General features: G+C 42.1%; 1 protein-coding gene across 1 annotated transcript; it reads right to left on the bottom strand.

The window, feature by feature from the left end:
* On the bottom strand, positions 1 to 23,130 carry LOC308224481 (UDP-N-acetylglucosamine transferase subunit ALG13-like; the record flags this gene model as incomplete). Its single annotated transcript, XM_080624460.1, has 23 exons — positions 1 to 21; positions 244 to 428; positions 1,265 to 1,448; positions 2,283 to 2,323; positions 6,469 to 6,591; positions 7,243 to 7,414; positions 8,413 to 8,468; positions 9,096 to 9,225; positions 11,169 to 11,325; positions 11,538 to 11,651; positions 11,817 to 12,054; positions 12,717 to 12,844; positions 13,600 to 13,700; positions 14,594 to 14,658; positions 15,841 to 15,949; positions 16,647 to 16,722; positions 17,594 to 17,774; positions 18,128 to 18,209; positions 19,952 to 20,024; positions 20,905 to 20,951; positions 21,691 to 21,741; positions 22,577 to 22,660; positions 22,990 to 23,130. The coding sequence occupies 23 exons, from the start codon at positions 23,128 to 23,130 to the stop codon at positions 1 to 3; spliced, it is 2,559 nt and encodes an 852-aa protein (XP_080480586.1).
* Positions 23,131 to 23,990: the final 860 nt, after the last annotated feature.

Raw genomic sequence — 23,990 nt, 5'->3', positions numbered from 1 at the left:
TCATGTATCACTAGCATAAACCTAAGGAGAGACATGAAATTTGAGTGTAGTTTAATCAACTGACCCAGCCCACTAAGACAAGGTTAAGATTTACAAAACATTATCAACATAGTTGACAAACAAATAAACGAAAGGCAAGAAGTGAGTTTATGGTTCTCTGGTTTACATTCCTTGAGGCACATCATGAGGTGCAGGGTTAGGTGAGGCAATATAGCTGACTTGCTGCATTGGTGCAGAACTCACAGCATTAGCAATCTGTGGAGAATTTCCATAGGGTGGATTTGCTGGATGCCAGGTACTAACATAGCGATAGGCAGGTACTAAAGAATCAAACCCAGGAAGAGACTGCTGGCTGAAGGGGTCTGACATGACTGGGTAATACACTGACCCGTAGGACAGGGCTGGAGCCTCTCCATTTTGAAAGTTACCTTAAAAAACAGAACAAAATAAACACTATAACTATGGCCTGTTTATGCAGACTTTCATTACTATGAAGACAGCATTACTCTGGTGGCCCAAAGGGAAAAATCCGTTTGGATGACAATTTTATGTCCATAGATGCCCCTTCTAATGGAGGGGTTAAAATCATTTGGGGTCCTAAGTTTGACTAGAGGACAACTTGCTCACAAAACTCTGTTCAAGAGTTGCTTAGTAGCATTCTGCTTTGGAGTGACAGCTTTTTCAAGAACTCTGGTGGAGAGCCAGTATTTTCTTCCCTATTTGACCTCTGACCATATGGCATTAATCTATGCAAAAGAACCACTCAAACTGAACAGGCCAAAGCATTATCAGAACAATTAAGTCTTTTTCCTCATTCACTACAATACTCCTTAATTACTTCCAAGTGTATCTACAAGCCTTAAGCTGAAATGCTTGCCAAAACTCAGCTTAAAAAATACAGGCATTCTGGTTTGATACCCTGAATATCTGCTCATCAGGAAGCAAAAGCACTCTTTTGGAGGTTTAGAAAGAGTTCTGCCAATTTAAAGTTAACATACCTGGTACAGATCTAGAAAGGATTCCTTCTTCCTTTTTATGGCTTTGGAAAGCCCTTGACACACTGGTGGCTACACCAGTGACTGTGACATACTTCCAAGTACCACAGACGGCAGAGGAACTTGTGATAACCCCTCACAAGGTTTACTCTATGACCTCCCAACCTCACACTCCCCATAGGACAGTAAAGCTGCAGGCAAGCAGCTCTGAGAAATCTATTCCCTCATTCTCATTTGTTGTCTGTGTGGCCTTATGTTCAAATACTAACCATTTGGAGGTGCTTCCAAGGGAACCTGGTGGATTCCAGTTCGCCCAGCATCAGTGTAGAGCTGAGGTACTGACTGATCTAGGGCAGGAGCTGGCTCAGTATATGATGGATAAACTTCCACGGGTGATGGGGGCAGCACTGGCTCTACATACATCATGGGAGGCCAATAGCTCTGATGGTAATACTTTGAGAAAAGGAGAAATGATACAAGGTCACTCATACAACCACAAACTCTCCATCGCTCTTCCAAATCACTGCTAGCTTCAGATCTGAAGTTAGGAAGAAGAGCATTTCTTCCTTTCTGGACCCTCAAGACGCTACACATGCCAAACACCTCAATACAGCCTACCAGAAAAGACACTGCAATACCTGCAGCAATAGCCACCTCACACGTTGTTGTGCCAGAAAGCTCTACAGAAAAAGAAGATTCCCACCTATCAACTTTGTCACAAACAGATTTTTCCTATTTCTTCAGCTGCAGAAGCTGACATGACTTCCTCTACTTTCCTGAGCAGAAGCACTGACACAGCATATGCCTGCTGGTGCAAAGACAACTCTTCAGCAGAGCAAGAGCTCCCAGAACACACAGGTTGTGCTAACCAGTCTGAACACAGTCGTACAAGTCCTAAAAGACTCAAAACAGGCATCTCTACACGGTCTTTGATGTCTTGTTTAAGTACACATTTTCTTAAGAATGCCTGAGGTTCCTCCCCTTGCATCTTCATGAAAGAACAGTATTTATCCACCATTCTCTGCAGAAACAAAAGCGAAAACAAAACCCACCACCATAATCTAAAGTAAAACAACTGAACATGCATGCTAGTGTGCTTCACATTTTGAGTTACAACTTCATGTCCTGAGCCATACTCTTATCTCCACCAAGCAAGCCTGTATGTTTTAAGTCAAGCATGCAGGATGCACATTTAGCACACCTGGAAATCTCAAATACATCAGTGTATTTGTCAAGAAAATCATCAGGCTTTACAGGCAATTTACTGCACATTTTAAAAGCACTTACTTGCAATCCCAGATTAAAATAATACCGCAAGACCTTTGCATCTGAAATTAAAGGATGTGACATTAAAGAAGGGAAAATTACAAACTGAGAAGCAAAAGAAATCTATGCACATTAAGAGCATTTTATTTTAAGGTACTCTTACTTAAGATCTTCTGACCTAGTTTTGAAGGTCTCCCCAACTGCTGTATCAAGCCAGAAAATTGGGGGGGGAGTTAAGGATTATGTTAATTCCTTCCCTTTCCTCACAAGGGTGCTCCATTCCCTGCTTTCTTGCAAGTAGTCTTTTACTTGTTTTCCATGTACTGAATAATTTGCCCCCAGGCAAATACATAGTATACTGAGAAGCAATCACAGATGTGTGAAGGAACTTTGAAACCACACTCCAAGAACAGCAGGGGTTTGAACTTGGAAACACACTTCCAACTGTCCAAAACTGAAGCAGTTTTAAACTTTTAAAGCTTGAGCACTGAAAAGAAAAGAAGAAATGTATGTTTTAATCCTGTGATGTAGTTCTGGAACTGTGCAGTTCTCAGAAAAACTGTTGATTTCTCAGATTCAAATACAGATTTGTTTTAAAGGCTCAGGAAAAGCAAGTCACCTATTCGACAGCAGTAGGTCTGCATGCGAGTGCATGCACACATACTTTGCTTTAGTACCACTGAACACTGAAAGAGAAAGCAGGGAGACAGCTCCAAAGGAGCAAGCCACAAAGAACTTCAACTTGACAACACCTCCAGAGTTACCACATACACCATCTTCTCACTGCCTACCTACTTCCCCCTAGATCAGGGCCTTGGCTCCACATCACTCTGCTGTCCACCCATCCAACACACAAACACCAACCCTGCTTGTTGCGTTTTGCTGCAGGCAAGCACAGCATCAGAAATGCAAACCCCAACCTTGATATACACAGGATTTGTTGCTTCATTGCTGTTGCCAATTCTCAACTCTTTTCACTGCTCAGCACATTTGATCAGGGCAATAATTCATGCAGCTATTTTAGGAAGTGCGCACAGGTCCTTCCTTACACCTAACAGCATTAAGCTTAACTCCCCAAAGTGCTGGTGATTTGGCTGTGACATTGACCACAGCCAGCAAACATTAAAAATAACACAAAGCCTCACATAAACGCCATTTTTTTAGTATCCAGTTGAAACTGCACCTACATTTGGAACAAGTTGTTGGTGGGTTTCTTAACCTGATTTTGTTCTTCAATTGTTTATGCAAATCTATGCAAAACAAGGCTAAGAGTGCAATAAAACAGCTGCTTCATAGCAGCGATAACAGTACAAAGGAAGAGCTGGGAGACTGAAGTGACAAACTGATACTGGAAATACTGACGTCTGTGGAATGCTGGAACAGAAGCCAGGACAGTAGGAGACCAGTTTTTGTTTATATTCCTCTTTCAGATGTCTAGAAATCAAGTCAATCTTTGCTAAAACATGACTACCTTATGAAGCAATAGCTAACCACTCCGAGACAGAAGCAAAGACCATGTTGAAGGCTGAAAAACCTCATCTTAAATACAAACAGGACAAAAACCATGAGAGAATTTTTGCTGTGCTGATGGGAAGCTCTGGTCAGTCCTGAACACTACTGCAGTCTCTGGAACACAGTAATACCAAGCAGTCTTTTACCAACAGCTCCTTCAAATACAAACACAAGAGAGCAGGTAAGGTATGGACATCTAAGGTCACCATGTTAATAAACATGTTCCAAAAGCCCTAAGCACCACTAGAACAAGATCCAAGATACGAAAACTGTAACAAATGCAAATGTACCAAGTAATACTAAGGCACACAGCAGGTTTTCCTCTCAAGTCCAGGATTTAATTCTGTTGACAAGTCACACTCCCCATCTATACCAGGCCTGCAAGTATCTTCAGCAAAGTGCACAGAACTCTAGATCAAGTGTATCAACATACTGTGTACTACAGTTCAAAGCTTCTGGATTTCTGAACTTAAAAAGCCATACAGATTATCCTATAGCAGTGTGACAACATAACTGCTACATACAACGATTTATTAACTACCAACCTTAAAATCCTTTAAAAAAAGCTTCCAGAGTTTATGCCAAAAACGACATGGCCAGTATTAAACGGAGTGACTCAACTGAAGAGCCACAGGCAGGGTCTGAAGAGGTTACTAATCCACATCCACTCCAGATTCTTGTCAGCACACTTAACACCCAATTCTCCCAAGTGCCAGAATCCTCAGTTAAGGCCATTCAACTAAAGCTGGAAAACACTAACCCTGATGTGTGCATGGTATCATCTAGAGCAGTACTACTGCAGCAGGGACTTGGAAAACTGAATATTCAAGATTAACACCAGCAGGAATTCAGAGCAGGGGCAAGAAAGCAGAGCTCCTGCAGAGCACACAAGCAGTACCTGTGAAAGCAGCAGGCCTTTGAACAGCCTTGCCACAGTGTTTTGGGACCTGCCAACTTCTGACAAGCACATCACATAGTAAATGCAACTGAAAGAATCCATAGTTTTTCAGGCCAGTTATTCTTCAATCTACCAGATGTAGCTACCTGAACTGCAGATATCAAGAGTAGCTCTTTATCTTACCTGAATTTAGCCCTTTAGGATTAGTAAACGGAAGAAAGTCCCACACAGGGTCAACAGAGCTAATTTAGATGGCAACATATTGAATCTAACATGAAAACAATTTGCATTACTAAAATATTTCATGGTCCATATTAAAGTAATAGATTTTAGAATAAAAGCCAGAAGCTTTCATTGCATCGTTCTGATGCAGTAAAAGCTACAACTGCCAGATAGCTAAAATTCAGTCTGTTACAAGTATGGGGTTTTTGGGGGGAGGGAGCTGGGGAAGAAATCAAGTCAGATAGTGATAGTGAAATTACACTTTTCAAAAGAGCTCAAAAAGGAACACTTGGATTTCACAATCACTACAGATACGCAGCCAGCTCCTTCCCTTGCTTGCCCCTGAATGAGCAGCTACTCTCTACACCAGAGAACATGAGAGGTTCAGGAACTTGAACTGAAGGTAGTAAGTCTGATAAAATCCCGTCATCTGCTCTATCAACAGCTATTATAACAAGCTGGCTACGATGCAGACTTTCAACACATTCAATGTATAGAGGACATTAAAAAACGCCCGTGTACTTTAACCAGCATGCAGAGATATATCAACTACTTGAACAACAAAATTATAACCAGCCCGTTTTGGACTGCTGCTCTTAAGGGTAGGCTACAGCTTATCTGCCTCTTGAGATGTGTTCAATGATGCACACTTGGGCCTCACAGCATTCCTCATCTAGAGAAAAATAAGTTATGTAGCATAACAGCAAGCAGTACCATTTTTCCTGTAGCTGAGGCGCTTAGTTTGATCTCTGGGTTATCAGACAAAGCTCTGCGAATTACAGGCTCTATTTATGACTTGTGAACCATAAACATGAGAGAATAAAGGGATAAATTAATAACAAAACCTTCAAGTATATCAGTGCCCGTTGCACAGCTTAGCAAGCTCAGCTGTCTGATGCAATCAGTATGCGGATAGTCTTACATTGTAAGAGCAAACTGACTAAAGATTACCACTTTCAAAACGAAGTCCATCTTCAGCTGATAAAGCCAAAAGTTGTTTCTGAGCTGCCTGCTGGTAGGTGCTATGCTGGTTTTCACATGCTCACTGCTTAACAGCCAAAATACACTTTCAACACCATCCTGACTGGTAACAGTATGCGAGGCTGTTCACGCATGGAACAACATGACCCTGCATTTTATCCCCCATTTATACCACCACAGAATGACTTCTTGGACCCATACAGGAGAACACCACAATATGCCACTCAACTATGCAACAGCATGACTATAAGGAAACTGGTTTTTTTTTTTTTAAATCAGTTATCAGCCAAACGATTCCTCTACCAAGAACCAGTACAATACAGGCCAAGCACCCTCTGCCTTGGTATTCATTTCTTTAGATGCTGTTTAAGGCTGTGGTAATCACATACTTGAGTCAGACATGAACTTCCTATTCAGAGCTGGAAATGAAATTGGTTTTAGCATAAAGCATCCATAACATTATTTCTCACTCCCTGCAAACTGCCAAGAGCCATTTCTTCTCACTATAGGTATTCTGTGAAGTTTCCATGGAGAACACAAGTCAGAAGCATGCCGAAGAGCAGCAGTAGTAAAAACACAAAATACTGTCATTACCTCGAGGCAGATCACTGCCATTGGGATCACAAGAGTAAGGTGGAAGAACGGCACCAGCTTCTCCCACCTCACTGACTGGAGGAAGAGGGGCTGAATAAATTGGCAATGGCACCAAAGAAACTGCTACAATTAGAAGGAAACAAAAGTCAGCTTTGCAGTGGCATGTCAAATGAGCAAGATGCTAAGTTACACGATTCAGCATGCACTTCTTCCTCATCTCAGTGCCCCTAAATACAAAATTTAACAAAGTTCTCCTTAGTAATCACTTTGAAAGAAATCCAGAAGTTTCAAAACCAGATGTGAAGGTTACAGTCTCACAAGCCTAAACTGTATGGCTATCTGCAAGCTTCATGTAACTAAGCAGAGGAGCAAAACAAGGGCCACAAAAAACATATTGGGCATTTGTGTGGATCCTGAACCATGACAGCCAGAGAATCCTTTGGAAGGGATAATAAAGCCTCAGGACCAGCATCTTAACTCAAGAGGGTAATTAACTGTAGGAAACTGGGGAGAAGAGAGCTGAAAGGAACTTCTGCCTTCTAAAAAGAGCTTTCAAGCACAACCCTTGGCATTGGTGGCTAAAGGTGGTGAGGGGGGAACCCAAAGCAGATACCTCCAATTCCCATGCAAATTCAGAGGCAACTGTCTCCTTCAAAACACAAAAGCAAGAAGTGAGCAGTGAAGTTACAACTACTACTAAGTCATTTTAAGCCAAAGCAAGTGATCTGTAAACCTCAGACATCCAAGTCCACAGCTGTAGCATACACACTCTACCTGGCCTCCCTATAGAAGGGGGAGATATCACAACTGGCTGGCCTGCTGCTTGTGATGGAACTGCTGTTGTGGCACTGGCTGGACTGGAGGCAGCAGAATTTGAGGAGAAGCCTGTAGCTGGAGCAGCATAAACAGCTGTAGAAGTTGAGATAGCTGCAGAATTCACCATCACCTGGAAAAGAGTCAGAGTACTCAGTAGACAACTTTGACAAAGATTATAGAAACATCACATAGCTGGAAAATACTCCACCTAAACACATCTTGGAAGTCCTAGCTGTAAGGCTATCCAAGTTCTCTAAAAATTGGCTTGAAAATACCAGCTGCAAAGCATCTTCTCACCCTTCTACAAGAAGCTATGAAGGGGCAGGTAAAGGGACCCCGTATATTGGCACTAACTGGGCAGAGTGGTTGCCTCTTCACAGGGCTACCACAATAACGTACTAGATACTACCTTCTGGGGATGGCTGTGGGAAGCCAATCCATCTTGAGGAGACACAGAGACTGCCCCTTCTTCCTGAAGGGATTCCAAAGCAAAGCATGGTCCATTTAAGAGGCAAAAGAAGTCCCAAGGCACACACACTATACCCCTATTTTTAAAGATTTATTTATGGACTATATACACACACAGGAGATCTTAGGTAACTTGATTAAAAGCAGTTTTATTCTAACAAGCACAGGACTGGCTTTCACACCAGTCAGTGCAGACCAGCAAGTGACTAAAGAGTTAGTTTCAGACTACAAAAAATAAGAATTCCACAATCAGGTCTATCAGAGGTGACATCTCTCCAGTCTCACAGTGGAGGAGTAAGACTGACTGCAATAGGACTTGAAGGGTAGCATGATAAAAGCAAGTGCTGTCAGGAGCAGAAAAGGAAAGTAAACAGCACTCAACTACACACTTTTCTTTGTAAAGGGGAAAGTGGAAAATCATTAATTATCTTGTGCAATACAGACTGTATTTGCAGACTCAGATAAAACCCTCAATATTTAGGGAGGAAAGGGGTGTGTATATGTGTGTGTGTGTGTGAATACATAAATATAACCATCATTCCTTTCTTTCACACGAGGTCTCTGACCTACTATGTTAAGCCTGTATCCAAGGACAGTTTCTACGAAGAATGCCACACACTTTAGGGATTCGTATCTGAACAGCCAGTGACTAAAGCTTACCAAGTCTTCCGCAGGCTCTGCTGAATTAAATACTGTTGCAGTGTCACAGTCAGGATCTGGAGGTCATTGGCAAAATTAATTGAAAAAAAGCAGCATTAAATGTAATGCTTCAGAAAAAGATCATGAGTGCATTACAGTCAGCAAGCATCCTAGCAGTAAACACTGAGGTTTTACTAACCTGGAGATGCATAGATATATTCTTCATGGAATTTCCCTACAAGGAGAGAATAAGATGCTTTGATTCAAAGGAAAAAAAAAAAACAGAAAAGAAAAAAAAAGCTTAAAGCTGAAGTGACCAGAATTACATTTCAGTGTACCCACTAATGAGCTGCTTTCAGAATCACCATCTTCTGTGCAAGAAAGATAGAAAAACTCTCAAGATATCCTCATTTTGTTATTCCACCAAGTATTAAGGTTGCCATTACCGAGTTTATACAATGCATTCATGCAGTTTTAGGCAGCAACATGGCCTGCTGCAGACCTACCCAATCACAAAGGTGATGATGTAGCAAGCTCAAACAGAAGTGCCAGTTCTAGCAGACAAAGAAAAATACTGCGCTCACACACATTTAAAGCTCCCAAAAAACAGATCTTTAGGAGATGTAAGGCACCTACTTTGACAATTTGAAGATCTTCTAAACATTGTCTTTTCTGTTTACGCAACTAATCCTTTAAGAACTCACCATTTTCACTTGCTTCTTCCTCCTCACAGGAATTCAGGATCTGCTTGTTAGGCACATCTGAGTTTGGCCCTCTCCTTGCTACCCAGAATCCTGCTGTACCATGGATAATGGGACCAGGGCTACCCTGGCTCTAAAAAGCAAAATCAAAAGCATCCATTTAGAAATAGTTTAAACCCTTTCCATACTCTACACACACACACGCACACACACACACAGAGTAGAAACAGGCTAGCAGACCAAGACTGCTGCAACCAAATCTTACTAGAATTACCGTATGTGTGCCCATTCCTATGCACCTTGATTGCAGCAAAATGGTTACTGACACATTTCTTGCCTTTACCTTTGGTTTTGCCTAGAATACTTCAGGTAATTCACTCTGAAGACCTACCACTGCCTTATGCCATACAGTCAAGTTGTTCCCTCCCAGAACATAGCCAGCTTTATCTCAAGCTCAAAAAGAAGCAGCAGATCCCAGACAACAGCGAACAAAGACTCCCATTTTCCTCATGCTGGCGCATTCCCACCACACCACCACCACATCAGTGCATCCACTACACTAATTGCATAGGAAAAGGTTTTCTTTAGTCATAGTTGGCAAATGCAAGTCTGACTCTTTCAAAAACCAGCACCCATTCAGGTTTCCCACAGGACTCCTTAACACTTCGCACAACATTGTGCTGAAGTCAGTCCTTAGCTGCACCAAAATTTAAAAGATAGGGTTCTCTGAAGCGGGAACCTAGATGTTCAAGAAGTTGATTCACTCTTTTGTGATGGCTAAGGTGACACTCAACATTCTCCTCAGAAGACATGGTGACTATGAGATCGATAAAAGTGCTCAGAGAGGCTTGTAAGATTTCCAAGGTTGAAGCAGAGGTGGTAAGTCAGAAGATTCTCCCACCAGGCCTCTAGTAGGATGGCAGAGTTTTCTGTGAGGTGCATCTTTCCCCAGGAAATGTTTTATTCCTTGACTAAACAAGACAAGGGAGAGACAGAGAAAAGGCTTTGGCATTGACAATACAAAGTCACTGAATGAACATGAAAAACTATTCATTAGGAGCTGCAGGTATATAGTCTATCAAGGGGACGAAAAGCTGGTGAGCTGTATTGATTTTGTGGTGGAGAAACAAAAAACCAGTGCAGGATAATCTGTCCTTATTGCTCAACACTCTTGGAGGAAAAAATCAGAGCAAAGACTACAGATCTAGCACATGAGGAAAAATGAAATAACGGCTGCTGCTGAAAACAGCCGTGGGCAGATTCCTTCTCTCTCACTCAAATGCAAGTCTAACATTTGCTAAGTTCACTGCTTCAGCACAGCAAGAATTCAAACCTACCAGAGTTTTTCTTAAGAAAACAAAATTTCTGCTTTCCTAGTCAGCTACCTAAATATCAGTGGATTCGTTGTAGCATATCCAACTTTGTACTAGGGTTAGACTACAAGTAAAAGATTTGCTTTAAAGTTTAAGACTACAGTGAGACACTTTATCAACTATCTGACACAAAGACTGTTTTAGAAGAAGCCTGTATCTGGAATTTTCTCCTGGTTCTGTAGCAGAAGAAATGGTTCCAGGAAACAACGTGTTGGCCCCAAAACATCACAACTACAAATCCACAGGCACAATCCAGGCTATCACTATATGCTTTCTGAATCTAGTTCCACAAATGATAAATTAGTGTGGCAAACAAGTGAAAAGCTTTCTCCCACACTATTTAAAGACAGACATCCACAGGAAGAAGGGATTTTCTTTGTTTAGTTTTCAAACTGCAATGGAAAGGAGAAATATGACCATACTTTTATGAAAATACACTAAAGAGAAAAATGCTGCTGGTGAGGGGACGGACAAAAAAGTAGAACATTCAGAAAAAATGAGGTTTCAAGCAGGGCTTTTTTTACAGGATCTAGACTCATTTCAGCTATTCCTTCTTGAACACATTCACTGCTACAGCTTATTCCAAGGGAAAAGAAAAAACAACAAAACAATCCTGCTGTGTATTTAGGTAAACAAGTGCTGTGCACTGGTACAGCTCCCAACCCTTTGAGAGATATTAACATATCCTTTGTTAGTAACTTACTGGCAAAGTAGGAAAAGCAGTGTTATCCTCTCCTTCTATTTCATAGAAAGTTATAGTTTCTTCTGGTCCTTGAGGCTGCTCTCCATTCCCTGGTACAAACCCATACTGACACTCCTTATTCACACACTGCATCCGACGGCAGCTACGGCTGTACGAACTTTAAAAACAAGGAAGGAGATTAAGAACTGCCACCATCTGGAGTTTCACCTTGGTTTCATTGCTCAGTTTTAACTCAGTGCTTTTTGAAGAGGCACAATATACCCACTGTTTCATACTGTGCCACTAACAGCCAACACAGCTCTCCACGTGCCACCATCCTCCCCAGCTCTTTTAGAGCACGATTCTGTGAAGATGTTTATAGTCACTTACCAGGACCTGCAGGAGAAATTGTCATAGCTCTGATAGCATCTCTTTCCTGGACTGGGGTAGAATGCTATTTGAGGGCCAACCATGTTGTGCCTGTTTATAAATCGGGCAGATCCCCTAAGTTTAAAGGGTAAAAGACGCAATTACCAGGAAGTGCTTCTCAGATGGAACTCATTTGCAGATTTACCTACTAAATAGCACAAACTCTCTCCTAACTAATCTGCAGCAAGAATGAATAGAAAATGAGTGGTGATCTCAAGACAGGTTTTCAAGGCTTCATACCTCGACATCCCAAGTCCACGGTTATGTCTCTGAGGAGTGTTCTGAGGATGACAGTGTTCATAAGGTGGCATGTTCCCACCACCCTGTGAGCAATGAAGTGGAGTGGAGTGCCCTGAAGGAACACCGTGCTGTAGCCGGGGTGGAAGAACTGCCTGACCCCTGCTGTAAGAAACAGTCATAAAAACTTCCTTTCCACGAATTTTCTTAGGCAGTTTCTTCCGTGTCTTCACATCCATTTCTGCAGTTTCAGTTGAGGACAGAAAAAACAGATTTACACCTTAAACACCTGACTCCAGAGCTTTGTTCTCTTTATCAGTTGAGAAGTGTCAATATTTGGACACTCTAAAAAAGAGTCAATAGTCTATCACAGAAGAATGCATTTTAAGTATACCCTTATTTTGAAGGCTCCAGGGGGCATTCTAAGTTCTGAGCAGAATGCAAACATCTCACGCATGAACACCTTCCAAATTCAGCTGATCAAACCAGTGTTCACCAGTGTTAAAATCCCTTTATGAAATCAAACAAATACAGTCCATATTTATTGGCTGGGGAAGCTCTCGTCCACCCATTCTCCTCTGCTATGATCAAAACAAACAAGCTTTTTGATTTACAGACCCAATCTTTGTATCTGGTTTTTAAGTGCCAAATTTCTCCTTGGTAATTTAGAGCAACACCACTTTGCTGTGTATTTTCAATGGATTTCTTCCTCTGCAAAGGCAAATTCATCCCGCTGTGTAAAGGGTTACTTTACATCAAACCTCTGCAGTGACCAAGTTTTATATCACAGCCTTAAGTCACTTCCAATGTCCAAAGACTGCTACTGTTAAAAGTGTCATGAGCTTCTTGCCCACTTCCCCCTGGCTCCAAGGGAAGGAATTGGTATAGAAACCTTGTACAAACCTATTCCTGAGAAGTATCCACCTGCAATTTTCTGATAGGTTCCTCCTTTTCTGGTGGAAACCATATTCCAAGCAAGGACAGGTGCCACTTGTGTCACCGGCTTCAAGTTTGTCAAAGGAACTGCATGCCTGCAGGAAGAATACTGACGTTGGTGCCACAAGGATATAATACATATAACTGCACAACAACATAAAACAGAAGAAAATAGAAAAACCCACAAATGGGAGTGTAGGGAGCTTGTGGAAATAAAGAAAAAATAAATCATCTCTTTCCCTGACAACAAGCACATGACTGTTACTTGTTTATTAAACAAAGCAAGCTAGGATTTACGCTCAACATACTGACTTCCTGGTCAAGACTTTGTTCCCTGCACACTTATGCCTATAGAGCTACACCTGGAAGCATGCGACAACACAGGATTTCTGCAGTATGTCATCCAGCTGAATTCCAAATTTGACCAGAATTCTTGGAGGAAGGTGAATGCTTTGAACAGCAAGGTAGAGGAAGTGATAGGACCCACCAGAAGTGCCAATTATTCAGTTATTTGGGTACAACATAAGAACTCCAGAGAAACCAACACCAGAGGGTAATCTGCTATCCATGAATTAAGCCCAAAGTGCAAAAATAATTTTCATGTTCCAGAGAAGAGCAAGCAGCAAGATTTCACAGAATGCATTACAGTAATGATTTTGGTCATTAGAAGTTGCACTCCTGCAACACTGCATTTGAAGGGTGATAGCCAACAAGGAAGCAAAGCTTTACTTTGTATTTGAAAGCCTAGGTTCTCTTTTCAAACCATCTTAACAACCCCGTTTAAAGCCTCTGTGAATATACAAACTCGACCAGAAAGAGCTTAAACATGAAGTATCACCAGGCTGCTTACTTTTCTGCCAGCTCCTCAACAAATACAGTCAAGGTGTCACCATCTTGTCCGACTTCCTGGATATGAGCATTGTAATACTTGCCTCCAGGCTCCAGACGTACCTGAAGAGAGAACAAAGGAAGCTCTAAAATAGCTAAACCCTACCAGAGGATCTAGAATACTATCTGCAAATAGCTAATAGCACAGCCTGCTCCTAACTGATCCTGTGTTGGCTCAGGAGTCTCAAATACTTCTCCAAAATAGCAGGCAAAATAAAGAGCACTATACTATCTTCACGGAGGGAAAAACAATCTTCTTGTGAGTAACTGAGAGGTAAAATACCTGCTTTCTTTACTTATTTTTATACACTGTGCCAAGCAGATAAGCATCAAGGAAGACTTATTTAAGAACTCAAGGAGAACAGAAGATAAAACAGGAAAGTGGAAAGGAAAGCTCTGCTCAGCTAGAAGCAAGTCATTGAGTGAATCATCATGACTACCTCAAACAGTGATAAAAAAAATAAGCCCTCACTACATACATCAGAATACAAAGAAAGCTGAACTTCCTTTCAGCATCCAGACCAGATCATGCTACTTCTCCCTTTTTAGCTCTTCCCTTTCTATTTTACAAAGAATATTTGCTACATTATCGTGAAGAAGCAGAAGACTGTCCAGGCTTGCTGCTAACCCCCAGCGAAAACCTAACAGACAACTAGCTCAAAAGCACACTCAGTGCATTTTGAGCTCTTGGTCTGGAACCTCCACACTCACAGAATGCACACCAAATTCCTGTTCGCAAGGACTTTCCAAGGAGCTTTTCCTTCATGCTACCCAATGTTTAAAGGAGATTTTAGAAAGGAATCAAATTAAAAAGGAAGTCAGATTAACAGCTACAAAGAAGAGAACGAGAAAAGCCTTGAAAAATTCTATGAAGTCAAATTATTTTAAGGCTTACCATACTCCACTTAAAGAAGTTCTAATAGTTTATCATAACTGAGTCTCCTTTGCGTACTAACCTGACACTTGTCTCCTAAATAGTACTGTCTCCCAGCAAACACCATGTAGTCAGTTTTCTGAAGCTCTAAAAATAAAGGAATAATAAAAAAGGAAAAAGCCTTTAAACTACTGTTCTTTCTTCATGTATCCTACAAGTACTTCACGACAGCATCCAACTACAAGTTACAGGCCAATTAAGTACTTCCTATGCATACCTGAACATTCCCCATAATAATGGTGAAATAACTATAGATGTTCTTAGAACAGACCATAACCAAGCTAAATCACAGGACACCACTAATATCCAGATAATGCAGTAAGTAGCACTGCTACTTCAATACTACAGTGCCTGTTGTGAGTTAATCCTGCATTTAATACAAATCCTGGTATTAAGAATGTTGAACATGTCTTGTCTTGCCACAGTACTGGTGGCACTTGGCAAAATCGAGATGTTATCCAGGAAAAGCGAACGCTGCCTAAAGTCTCATTGCTGCTGGATGTCAGTAGTTTTTCTCCATTCCTTGCCTGGATTCTCTGCACACCAGTACACTACATAGATAATTAGTTACTATACTCTGTTCCAAGAATTTTAATGACCCTCTACTGCTTATGCAGTTGTAAAATGCTGAAGTCCTTCAGTATGCAAAGCACTTTGGGTCAGACATTAAATGCCATTTCAAAACTTATCTCTCTTGGTAACTTCTTGCTTTATGGATAAGCCATAGTGTATCCCAAAGAGCAGCAACCTATCTCAATCCACAAAGACCATGAAATCTTTCCAGAAAGTTCAAGCCCAGGAGAGCTGGGAAGCAAGACAAAACTCATCTCATTTAATAGATCTCAATGCTAAATTTGAGATCATTATTATACATCTCTGAAGCCAAAAATCATGCTTAAAAAAGCAGAAGTCCTTGCACACATGCTGCAACAAAAAGCTCCCAAATTTGAATGATTTCCAATACAACAGAATGGTAACACAGAGTTCTGCATTCTGCTTTGAGTCCTTATACTTCCCATACTGTAGTCAGTAAGTATCAAAGGCCATATTTTCAGCAACCTTGTAACCATTGTACAGTGTCAGCAGCAGTGTATTTCGTATTTTGAAATGAAGCCAAGAAACCAGCTACTAGCAAGTTGTATTACCTACAAGTATTTGCTGGGTTAACCAGGATCCCTCACATTTCAGTTGTGAAGAATCAGCTTCTCTGATATATTTAACACTGAGCCTAGTACAGAGAGTCTTCTAGTTTTTCTTTTTTAAAGATACCTTTTCTGCTGTCCAGCCAAACATCAAACTCCACATTTCGATAGATCCCAGGGTCCAGAGCCTTCAGTACTTTATAAGGAACAGGCATCTTTGATGGATTTTCTGGATGCTAAAAAGAGAGTTGAAACAAGTGCATTTAGTGTGTTCAGCCTAGTCTCCACCCTGCTAGCATTTATGGAACAGTTTAAAGTGTACACACATCCTATTTTCCAAAATTTTCATTTCCATTGTATTTTCCTAAAAACTAAACTTCAAGAATATGAAAACACATTTAAGCATTCAGAAGCAGAGCAAAAAGACTTGGAAAGGTTAGAAACAAGCTCAAAAGTAACATTTAACATGTTCTTTACTTGGAAAGAATCAAAAGGAAGCCAACTAGACCAATGAAACCATGGTTTCAGATGTTGGTGAGAGTTTCAGTTATTATATCTGAAAACATGTTTCTATAGAGTTTCTCAAACTGTTCTAGAGTGATTTATACTGTGTTCAAACAAAAGTGAGCTGATTTAAACCACTTCGAGGAAAAGCAAACAGCAGACCAGAAAACATCTGCTAAGCTCCATCTTTGAAGGGATATTAGCTAGAGAAGAACAAGAGAACATCAGAAAGGAAAAAGGCTTATCCAATTTAATAGAAACTCAGGAGCAAAACCAAGAGACAAGCAGATGGAAAAAATAAGCCACCCACTTTCCACAATGTCATTTTAAATAAGTGCAAAAGAAGGTATAGTGCTAACAAGGGTAATGTCATACAACAACAGCAACAAAAAGAACACACCATAAGGAACTCTTTCCTAACTGACAAACCTTTTCTTCTTCAATGCCTTGTTTGAACTTATCTTCCTGTGGATTGTCAGTCTCATTGCCTTCACAGTCGTTCAGTCTAAGCAATTGAAAATAAGATTACAAAAGATACAATGCACAATTTCTAACCAGGACTGAAAATCAACCAACTGTACATACAAACTGAAAAAGCACTATGGTGCCATCAAGTGGTAGATTTTTGCCTTAAACACAAGCCATGGCTACGATGAGGTACATGACAACCTTTCCCTGATTTCATCTCTACTTGTTCCAACACCCATCTGTAATGAGGGCTACCACTTGCCATTAGGAAAAGATGAAAATGATCCCACTGACTGATTACGCTCTTGCACTGCCAAGTGTAAGACACCCTTAATCCTATCAAACCAATGTAATCTGCAAGCATTCAGAGGCAATCCTCAAGCCTTTCTAGTGACTTGAGCAACACAGGATATGAGGGTTTCTGTAAGGACAACCTGCCTGTTCCTCTTGTTCTCAGTGATCCAACAGACTTAAATGAGTCCACTTAATTATCTATTTGAGGTATGATTCCATTCAAAAGAGGACAAAGTCAAGCAGAGCTGATCTTCTCAATACACTAATTCCTTTGCAGAGTGATAGAGGCTTAGAAGGATAACAACAGGTTTTCACTAAAATTCTGATCACAAAGATCAATTTTATTTACAAATAAGCTGTCATTTTACAGAGTAACACATAACTATAACATAGCCAGCAGCAGAGGCTTTTCAATTACATGCTACTTCCAGCCCCAAGGAAACCACATTCTCTTCCACAATGTATTTCAGCTTTGTGTTTGCGCCACACGACAGGTAAATGAGTTAACACCCCATAAACACTGGAAAAAAACCAACTTGAAAAAGTTGCTCTTTGCAAGGTTTTTAAAGGATTTTTTCCTTCCCTTTCACCATATTCCCCTCCCAAAACACTACCTCTTTTCTGATGGATTTCTGGATACTTTTTCATGAAGACAATCAAAGTTTGCATCCTCACTTGCCACAGAGACATTGTTTCTGTTCTTCTTGGATCCACTTCGAAACATCTCCACTGCAGACTTTAATTCTTCCTCATCCATGCCAAATACATCTTTGTACAGGATCTCATATAATACAGCTGAACAAATCAACACAAAGCTCAAACCAAACTAAGGTAACACCAGATCAGTAAGAACTGCTGCAATTTTCAAGGCAAGCATATCTTCATATATTATCTATTGTTACAAAGCACTTGTTCTATTACATTCAGTTAATGAGAGGACCATAAAACAATTCAGGTGGGAAGAAGGGACCTCTGGAAGTCATTTGGTCCAACACCCCACTTAACAGTTAGAATAACAAGTGTACATTAATATACAATAAATGAGCTTCCATCCTTCTCCACTCCACCTCTGAAAACCAAAACAAACACTGCCTATAAACATATAAAACACCTAATTTTCTTCCATAGAAAAAGGATTTCAAGTTTACCCTGGCAAACAGCAGCATTTTCCTGGAACTGTTTTGTATACACAGAGTCATAATGGCCATTGCCTGAACAACACAGCAAGACCTGGGAAAAGAAAACACAGTTTAAGTCTGGAATGATGTAAAACTTAACTCTGTTCGAAATTCTAGCTCAAGACCACATTATTCTTTCATTCTACAGTCAATACCAGCTCATCTAAACCCAATAAATACTCTAAATATGAATATGAAAAAGCTGTAGAATCAGCTTAAAAACTGAATCCTAGGTAAACTATCTAAATAAGTTTGTCTATTATACCAAGGAAAACTATCAATCTGTACATCATCCTTCATTAAACATGAAATAATTGGTTTCCAACCTACCTCTGAAACCATCAAATGCTCAAGAGGTAAAATAAATACAAGCTATTAAATTCAGTACCCCGATATGCACTGCCCAAGTAACAAAGGCACATTTCGCTGTTCTCTGCCTGAGGGACTAGAAAAGCATCTACTTCTCAAGCCCTCAGCAAAACGCTGCTTTTAGGAAAAGATATTATGTTGTCCTTTTGCTTTCTTGCAACACATGCACTGACACCCCATGTAAACATACACCATCAAACCTCATCTTGCCATATGATCACAACTAGCAAAAGCCCAGGCTGTCAGCACACTCCCAGCAAGGATGCTTCCCAGTTAACCAGCAGGAGCTGGGATGCCAGGGCTCTTATTTCAGTGTGCACTATGCCTTCTGCCAACTCAAGCTCTCATCTCATGGTGAGAATGAGCAACAGCAGACAGAGCTACTGGCTGTAGATGCAGGGTAATGACAGACAGCTGCCAACACTTAATGAGAGTTCTGGTGATGAAGCCTTTGAGGACAAACACACAGTTAGACCATCCTGCTTGATTTTTAAAGTTGGCTCATTCTGAGTTACATTAAGCTACACAGGAAAAGAAAGAAGCACACATAAACAATGGCAGTTATTCTCTAACCAACAGAGAACAGCTGCAGCAGCACAGATTTCAGAGCAGACCAGCCTCTTTGGCAAACATAGTAGCCCATACTGAATTCCATACTGCAGCAACTTTTCTGGCTTTGTGCCCAAGCTAGTCATGGAATTGTGTGGACACATCTACATGACTGCAGAAAACACAAGAAGGGGGCAGATGGGAAGTAATACAGAATATTTCTCCTTTATGTGCCTTCTCTTGACCCCCAGCAGTAATTCTTGTGTATGTAAGCTCTTCCATTAGCTCCTATTCTTAACTGTGGTCAATTTGTATGTCATAGAAATGAATCAGTTTGTTAATCAATTCCCACTAACTTAATGTTTTCAGAAGAAAAGCTTCACACTTCATCCAATGTCAAGAAGAGAGATACTGGGGGGTGGGGGAGAACACCCTCTCTTCACCAATACGATAAATAGATCTTGTTCTGCTCTTAAGCTCAACTCAGGCATTTCATTTTACCCTGTTGGATCAGTGAAATTCCTACTGAGAAGAGTTCTTACCTTACCCAAAGAGATTTCAGAGACATGGAAGAACATTCTGGAATTGCAATGTTATCTCTTCCTGCCAAAACTGAACTTCTTTGCAATAATGTTAATAGTGTGGCAGGAGAACACCACACAATCCGCCTCTCAAATGGGAAGCAAAGCTACTGTAATTCCCTGTTGTGCAAATACTGTGCTTTTTCCACGAGATGAAGTCAGTTTTGGGGTTTTGTTCAGGTACATAAGAGCACTGGACTTACAAGAGCCCAATTCCAGTGGCAAGTTTTAACACCTAAGCAGGACTGGAGGTCACGAGGATTTAGGGGTAGGAAATTGCCTCACTTCTGCTCACCTTGTCATCAAAGCCATTGTTCGTAGCATAAATGGGTGGCTTTCCAGGGTAGCGGTACAGAATAAAGTCTCGCCTAGGTAAGCAGAGGAAAAACAATACTCGAAAGAACACACTTTTAGTAGAACCATGTTATGAAGAAGTTTGCAGGGAGCTGTTTAGAGAACCCTGTTGATTTATAGAAAAAACAAGGCGAATACTTTTCCTGATAAATGAATGCTACCATACAGCAAGAGCTAGATGAGCAAACACCCATCTTAGGGGAAAACAGTTATGTGGGAGAGACCATTACACTTAGTCACAGACTAGGTCAGGTTTCTATGCTTACAGCAGGGTGCTCACACACCAAGGCAATTTAAGTGTCACCCTGCAAAGGATTAGTGCTGCAGTACAGGGAACCAGGAAATCTTGCAAAGCTTCAATGTGTTCCTTCAGTACAAGAACAGAATGAGCCTGCAAAGGGAGGGTTCTTCCTTCTACCACTGGAGAGCCAGACTGCTTGTTACAAGACAGCAGCACCTGCACAGGCTTATGTTACCTTTGACATAAACCCTCATGCTTACACACCAAGTAGGCTCCCTACCGGAGCTTTCAAGAACACCTACATGAGTTTTAGTTTTGCTTATAATTACCACACAGCACTTCCACTACACATAGCTACTTGTTTGTTCCCATTTTCCATCCTTCAGCCACTAGAAGGAAACCCTTGGCTTCCTTGAACATTAGCACAAAGATAACAAACATAGCTGGAAACTGACCCTCCCCTTAAATCCAGGCTATAGAACAGGGGCTGTGATGGCACCTGTTTACACAGTAGCTTAGCTTTATTTGGGTAGCATTTCTCACCATGTTTCACACATTACTATCTCAGCAACAAACAAATAAAATGTTCTGGAGCCAGAACCCAAACACCATCAAATCCAAAACAAAATGAAACTTAAGAAAGAGACACTTACTTGTACACGACTGATAAGGCACTCATTTCCAGCTGGCCAGCACTTTCCTGTGCAAGATTATGAGACTACATGAGCTAGTGGAACAGTCTTCAACACTGAGAACCTAAGTTCTCTCTTCTATGAGGATATCTAACCAAATTCATCCATTGCTTAAAACAATCAATGCATTGAGAATTGAGATATTAGGATTTCTATGGCATACAAAAGTCTGCAACATGGGATGGGCATGAGCTGAAGAAAACGGAGCTAGTTCTGGCAGCAACTCAATCACACCATTCAAGATGTATTTTTGTTTTAATTTAAAGCCACTACATTTTCTTCAGAGACTACTGCATGCACCACACTTACTGGCTATAGTCTTAAGAAATAAAAGTCTGATCTCTAGTATTTGAACTTGGGGGTAGAGGAAGAACCAGGGGACTGCAAAGCCTGATCAACACTTGATGTGACATACACCACACATATTTCACCTTTTCCTTCTGAGAGAAGAACTGCAATTATGAATAAGGCCCATGAGACACCTCAGCTTTACTGTCCAGTCTGCACACACTGCTCCTTTGCACTAACACAAATTCCCCACTAAAATACTGATATTAACTGATATTGTTTATACATGTGAATATGCAGCAAAAACCCATTGTATTACCTATGAAAACAGGACCCCAGGATTGGGGTCTATCTAAAAACAAAACCCCAGACCACCAAATTTTAAACAACCACCTGATTATTTTCCTGGTTTAGGCCCCTAAAATTTTAATCCCTTACCAAGTATTAGATCAGTCTTACCTTTGGATCTCCCAGTCGTTCAAGGTATTTCTCAAATGATCCTTCCACATACTTTCAGCAAAGAATAAAACAAATGTAAAAACTTAGCCAGTTGCAAAGCAAAGTTAAACAGAAGCTGCCCATCACTGGCTATTGAATGGAAGGGGACAGTACAGGGGCTTGGAGCACAGGCACCAAACTGGGGATTAGTCTGCCAATTCCTATCGGTTTTGGTTTCTGAAGGGCTGTGGTCTGACTGGGGGTATGACTTCACTGCTCCCTGCCTTAAAGCATGGGGTACCAACGTGGAAATACCAAGACAGTCTAAAGAAATGAAGAGCATAATCCTGTGAACACTCAGGGACTCATCTCCCTCCGAGATCAGACTGAGCACTCAACTGTGATCACAAGGAGATTAGGGGGCAAAACACACACCAAAACCAAGCAAACACACATACAAACCCCACCAAAATAAACACAACTAAATATTTCATTACTTTATGCAACAATTAAACACACTCTGGAGTTCTCCACCATCTTTCGATGTTCTTTACTCCAAAATCCTACGAATTTCCTGCCTACTGAGTTCTGCAATGGCTGCTCCCCAGAGAATATACTACACTAATAACTACCACCTTACAGGTTAGTAAGGTATTAGTACAGGTATTAGTAACTTGCTAAACTTGATTTCAGGAGCTTCAGAATGTAAACCCAAGTAAAACTTGTGCGATAACAACTCAAATAAGGTAAGCAAGCAAGCACCCTGCTGCTCCTGCTCTCTTACGTGCATGAAGCCTGGCAAACCACGACGTGTTTTCAGTGCACAGTAAACCACTTGCCCACTCCCACATCCCCCCCCCCTCCCCCGACTACACGTGCAAAGCTGCCGAACACGGACATCACTTACAGATTCAAACTGAAGCTGATGCTGCCTCATAAATGAAACACAAGCTTTCCTAACTTCTAGGTGGTGACTCTGAGTTAAAAACAGCTGGAAAAAAAAATAAAAAAAAATCCCATAAAAGCCGTAGAAGAATGAAAGAAAATATCAGAGTTAAAGTTATGCTTCCCGTTAGGCTTTACGCATAGCTTATGGGTAACCCCACCACAACACACTTCACAGAGCGGGGTGCCACAGGCAGCTGTGGGAAGCAGCTCACTGGGAACCCCAGGGTGACCGCACATCCCCTCGCACATCCCACCCTTTGGGCACCCCGGAGGGGTCTCCAGCATCATCCACCATTGGCGGGCAGGCAGCAGACGCGGCCCGGCGAGGAACTGAGGCGCCGGGACCGTTACCGGAGCCGCCCCACCGCCTACCTGCTCCGAAACAGCTCGGAAGAAGCAGGAGGCGTCCTTAGCCGTCACCTTGCGGTACAGCCCCAGGCTGCCCAGGTACTTGTCCATGGCCACCTCGCTGAAGGACTTCTGCCCGAAGTACTTCTTCCAGCCCTTCTGCATCGTCGCGGCGGGCAGCGGCTGAGGCGAAGGCAGCAACGGCTGAAGGGGCAACGGCACGCGAGAGCTCCACGCAGAGCGCTGCGCTGAGCGGCGCGTGGAGCCTCGCCGCGCGGCTGCTGCTAATGAGGGGCCGCCGCACAACGCGCCCACCTGCGCCCGGCCCGGCCCCAGCACCCCCCTCCCTGCCCGCTGCACACGGAGAGCGGCCCCGACTATGGCCCAGCCAGGCCCCCGCTTTCCCCTCCCTGCCCGCCGGCCACCGGGAGCGGCCCAGAGCACGGCTCGGCCCCGGGGAGCCCGCAGCGGCCATTTTACGGTGCCCGCCAGAAGCCCCCCGGTCCCTGCTCCGCTCTCCCCTTAACGACTGCAGGGGCTGGCCGGGCCCGTGGGTTCGCGTCCCTCGAACATCGATAAACCCCCTACGGAGGTCATAGAATCATAGAATAAAAGAGTTTGGGTTGGAAGGGCCCCTCAAAGTTCACCTCGCCCAACCCCCTGCAATGAGCAGGGACATCTCCAACCAGATCAGGCTGCCCAGAACCACATCCAGCCTGGCCTGGAATGGCTCCAGGGATGGTGCTTCCATCCGGGAGGCATCCCGGGGGCAACCCGGGCCCGTGTTTTACCACCCTCGTTGTAAAGATTTTGTGGGGTTTTTTTTCCCCTCGCATCCAGCCCAAATCGCCCCTCTTTTAGTTTAAACCCATCCTATCTCAACAGGCCTTGCTAAAAAGTCTTTCCCCATTTTCCTTATAGGGAACCTCTGCCTGGGTGCCTGGGAGAAAAGGAAACCCTTGCTAAACCCTTGCCAACTGGTCATTCAAAACTGCCGGCAACATTCCTGTGTGCTCTTGGGCTGG

This window comes from Psittacula echo (genome assembly GCF_963264785.1).
Source record: "Psittacula echo genome assembly, chromosome: 8".
NCBI lineage: Eukaryota > Metazoa > Chordata > Aves > Psittaciformes > Psittacidae > Psittacula > Psittacula echo.
The sequence above is the reverse complement of the archived record's forward strand: the minus strand, read 5'-3'. Positions and strand labels throughout refer to the sequence as shown.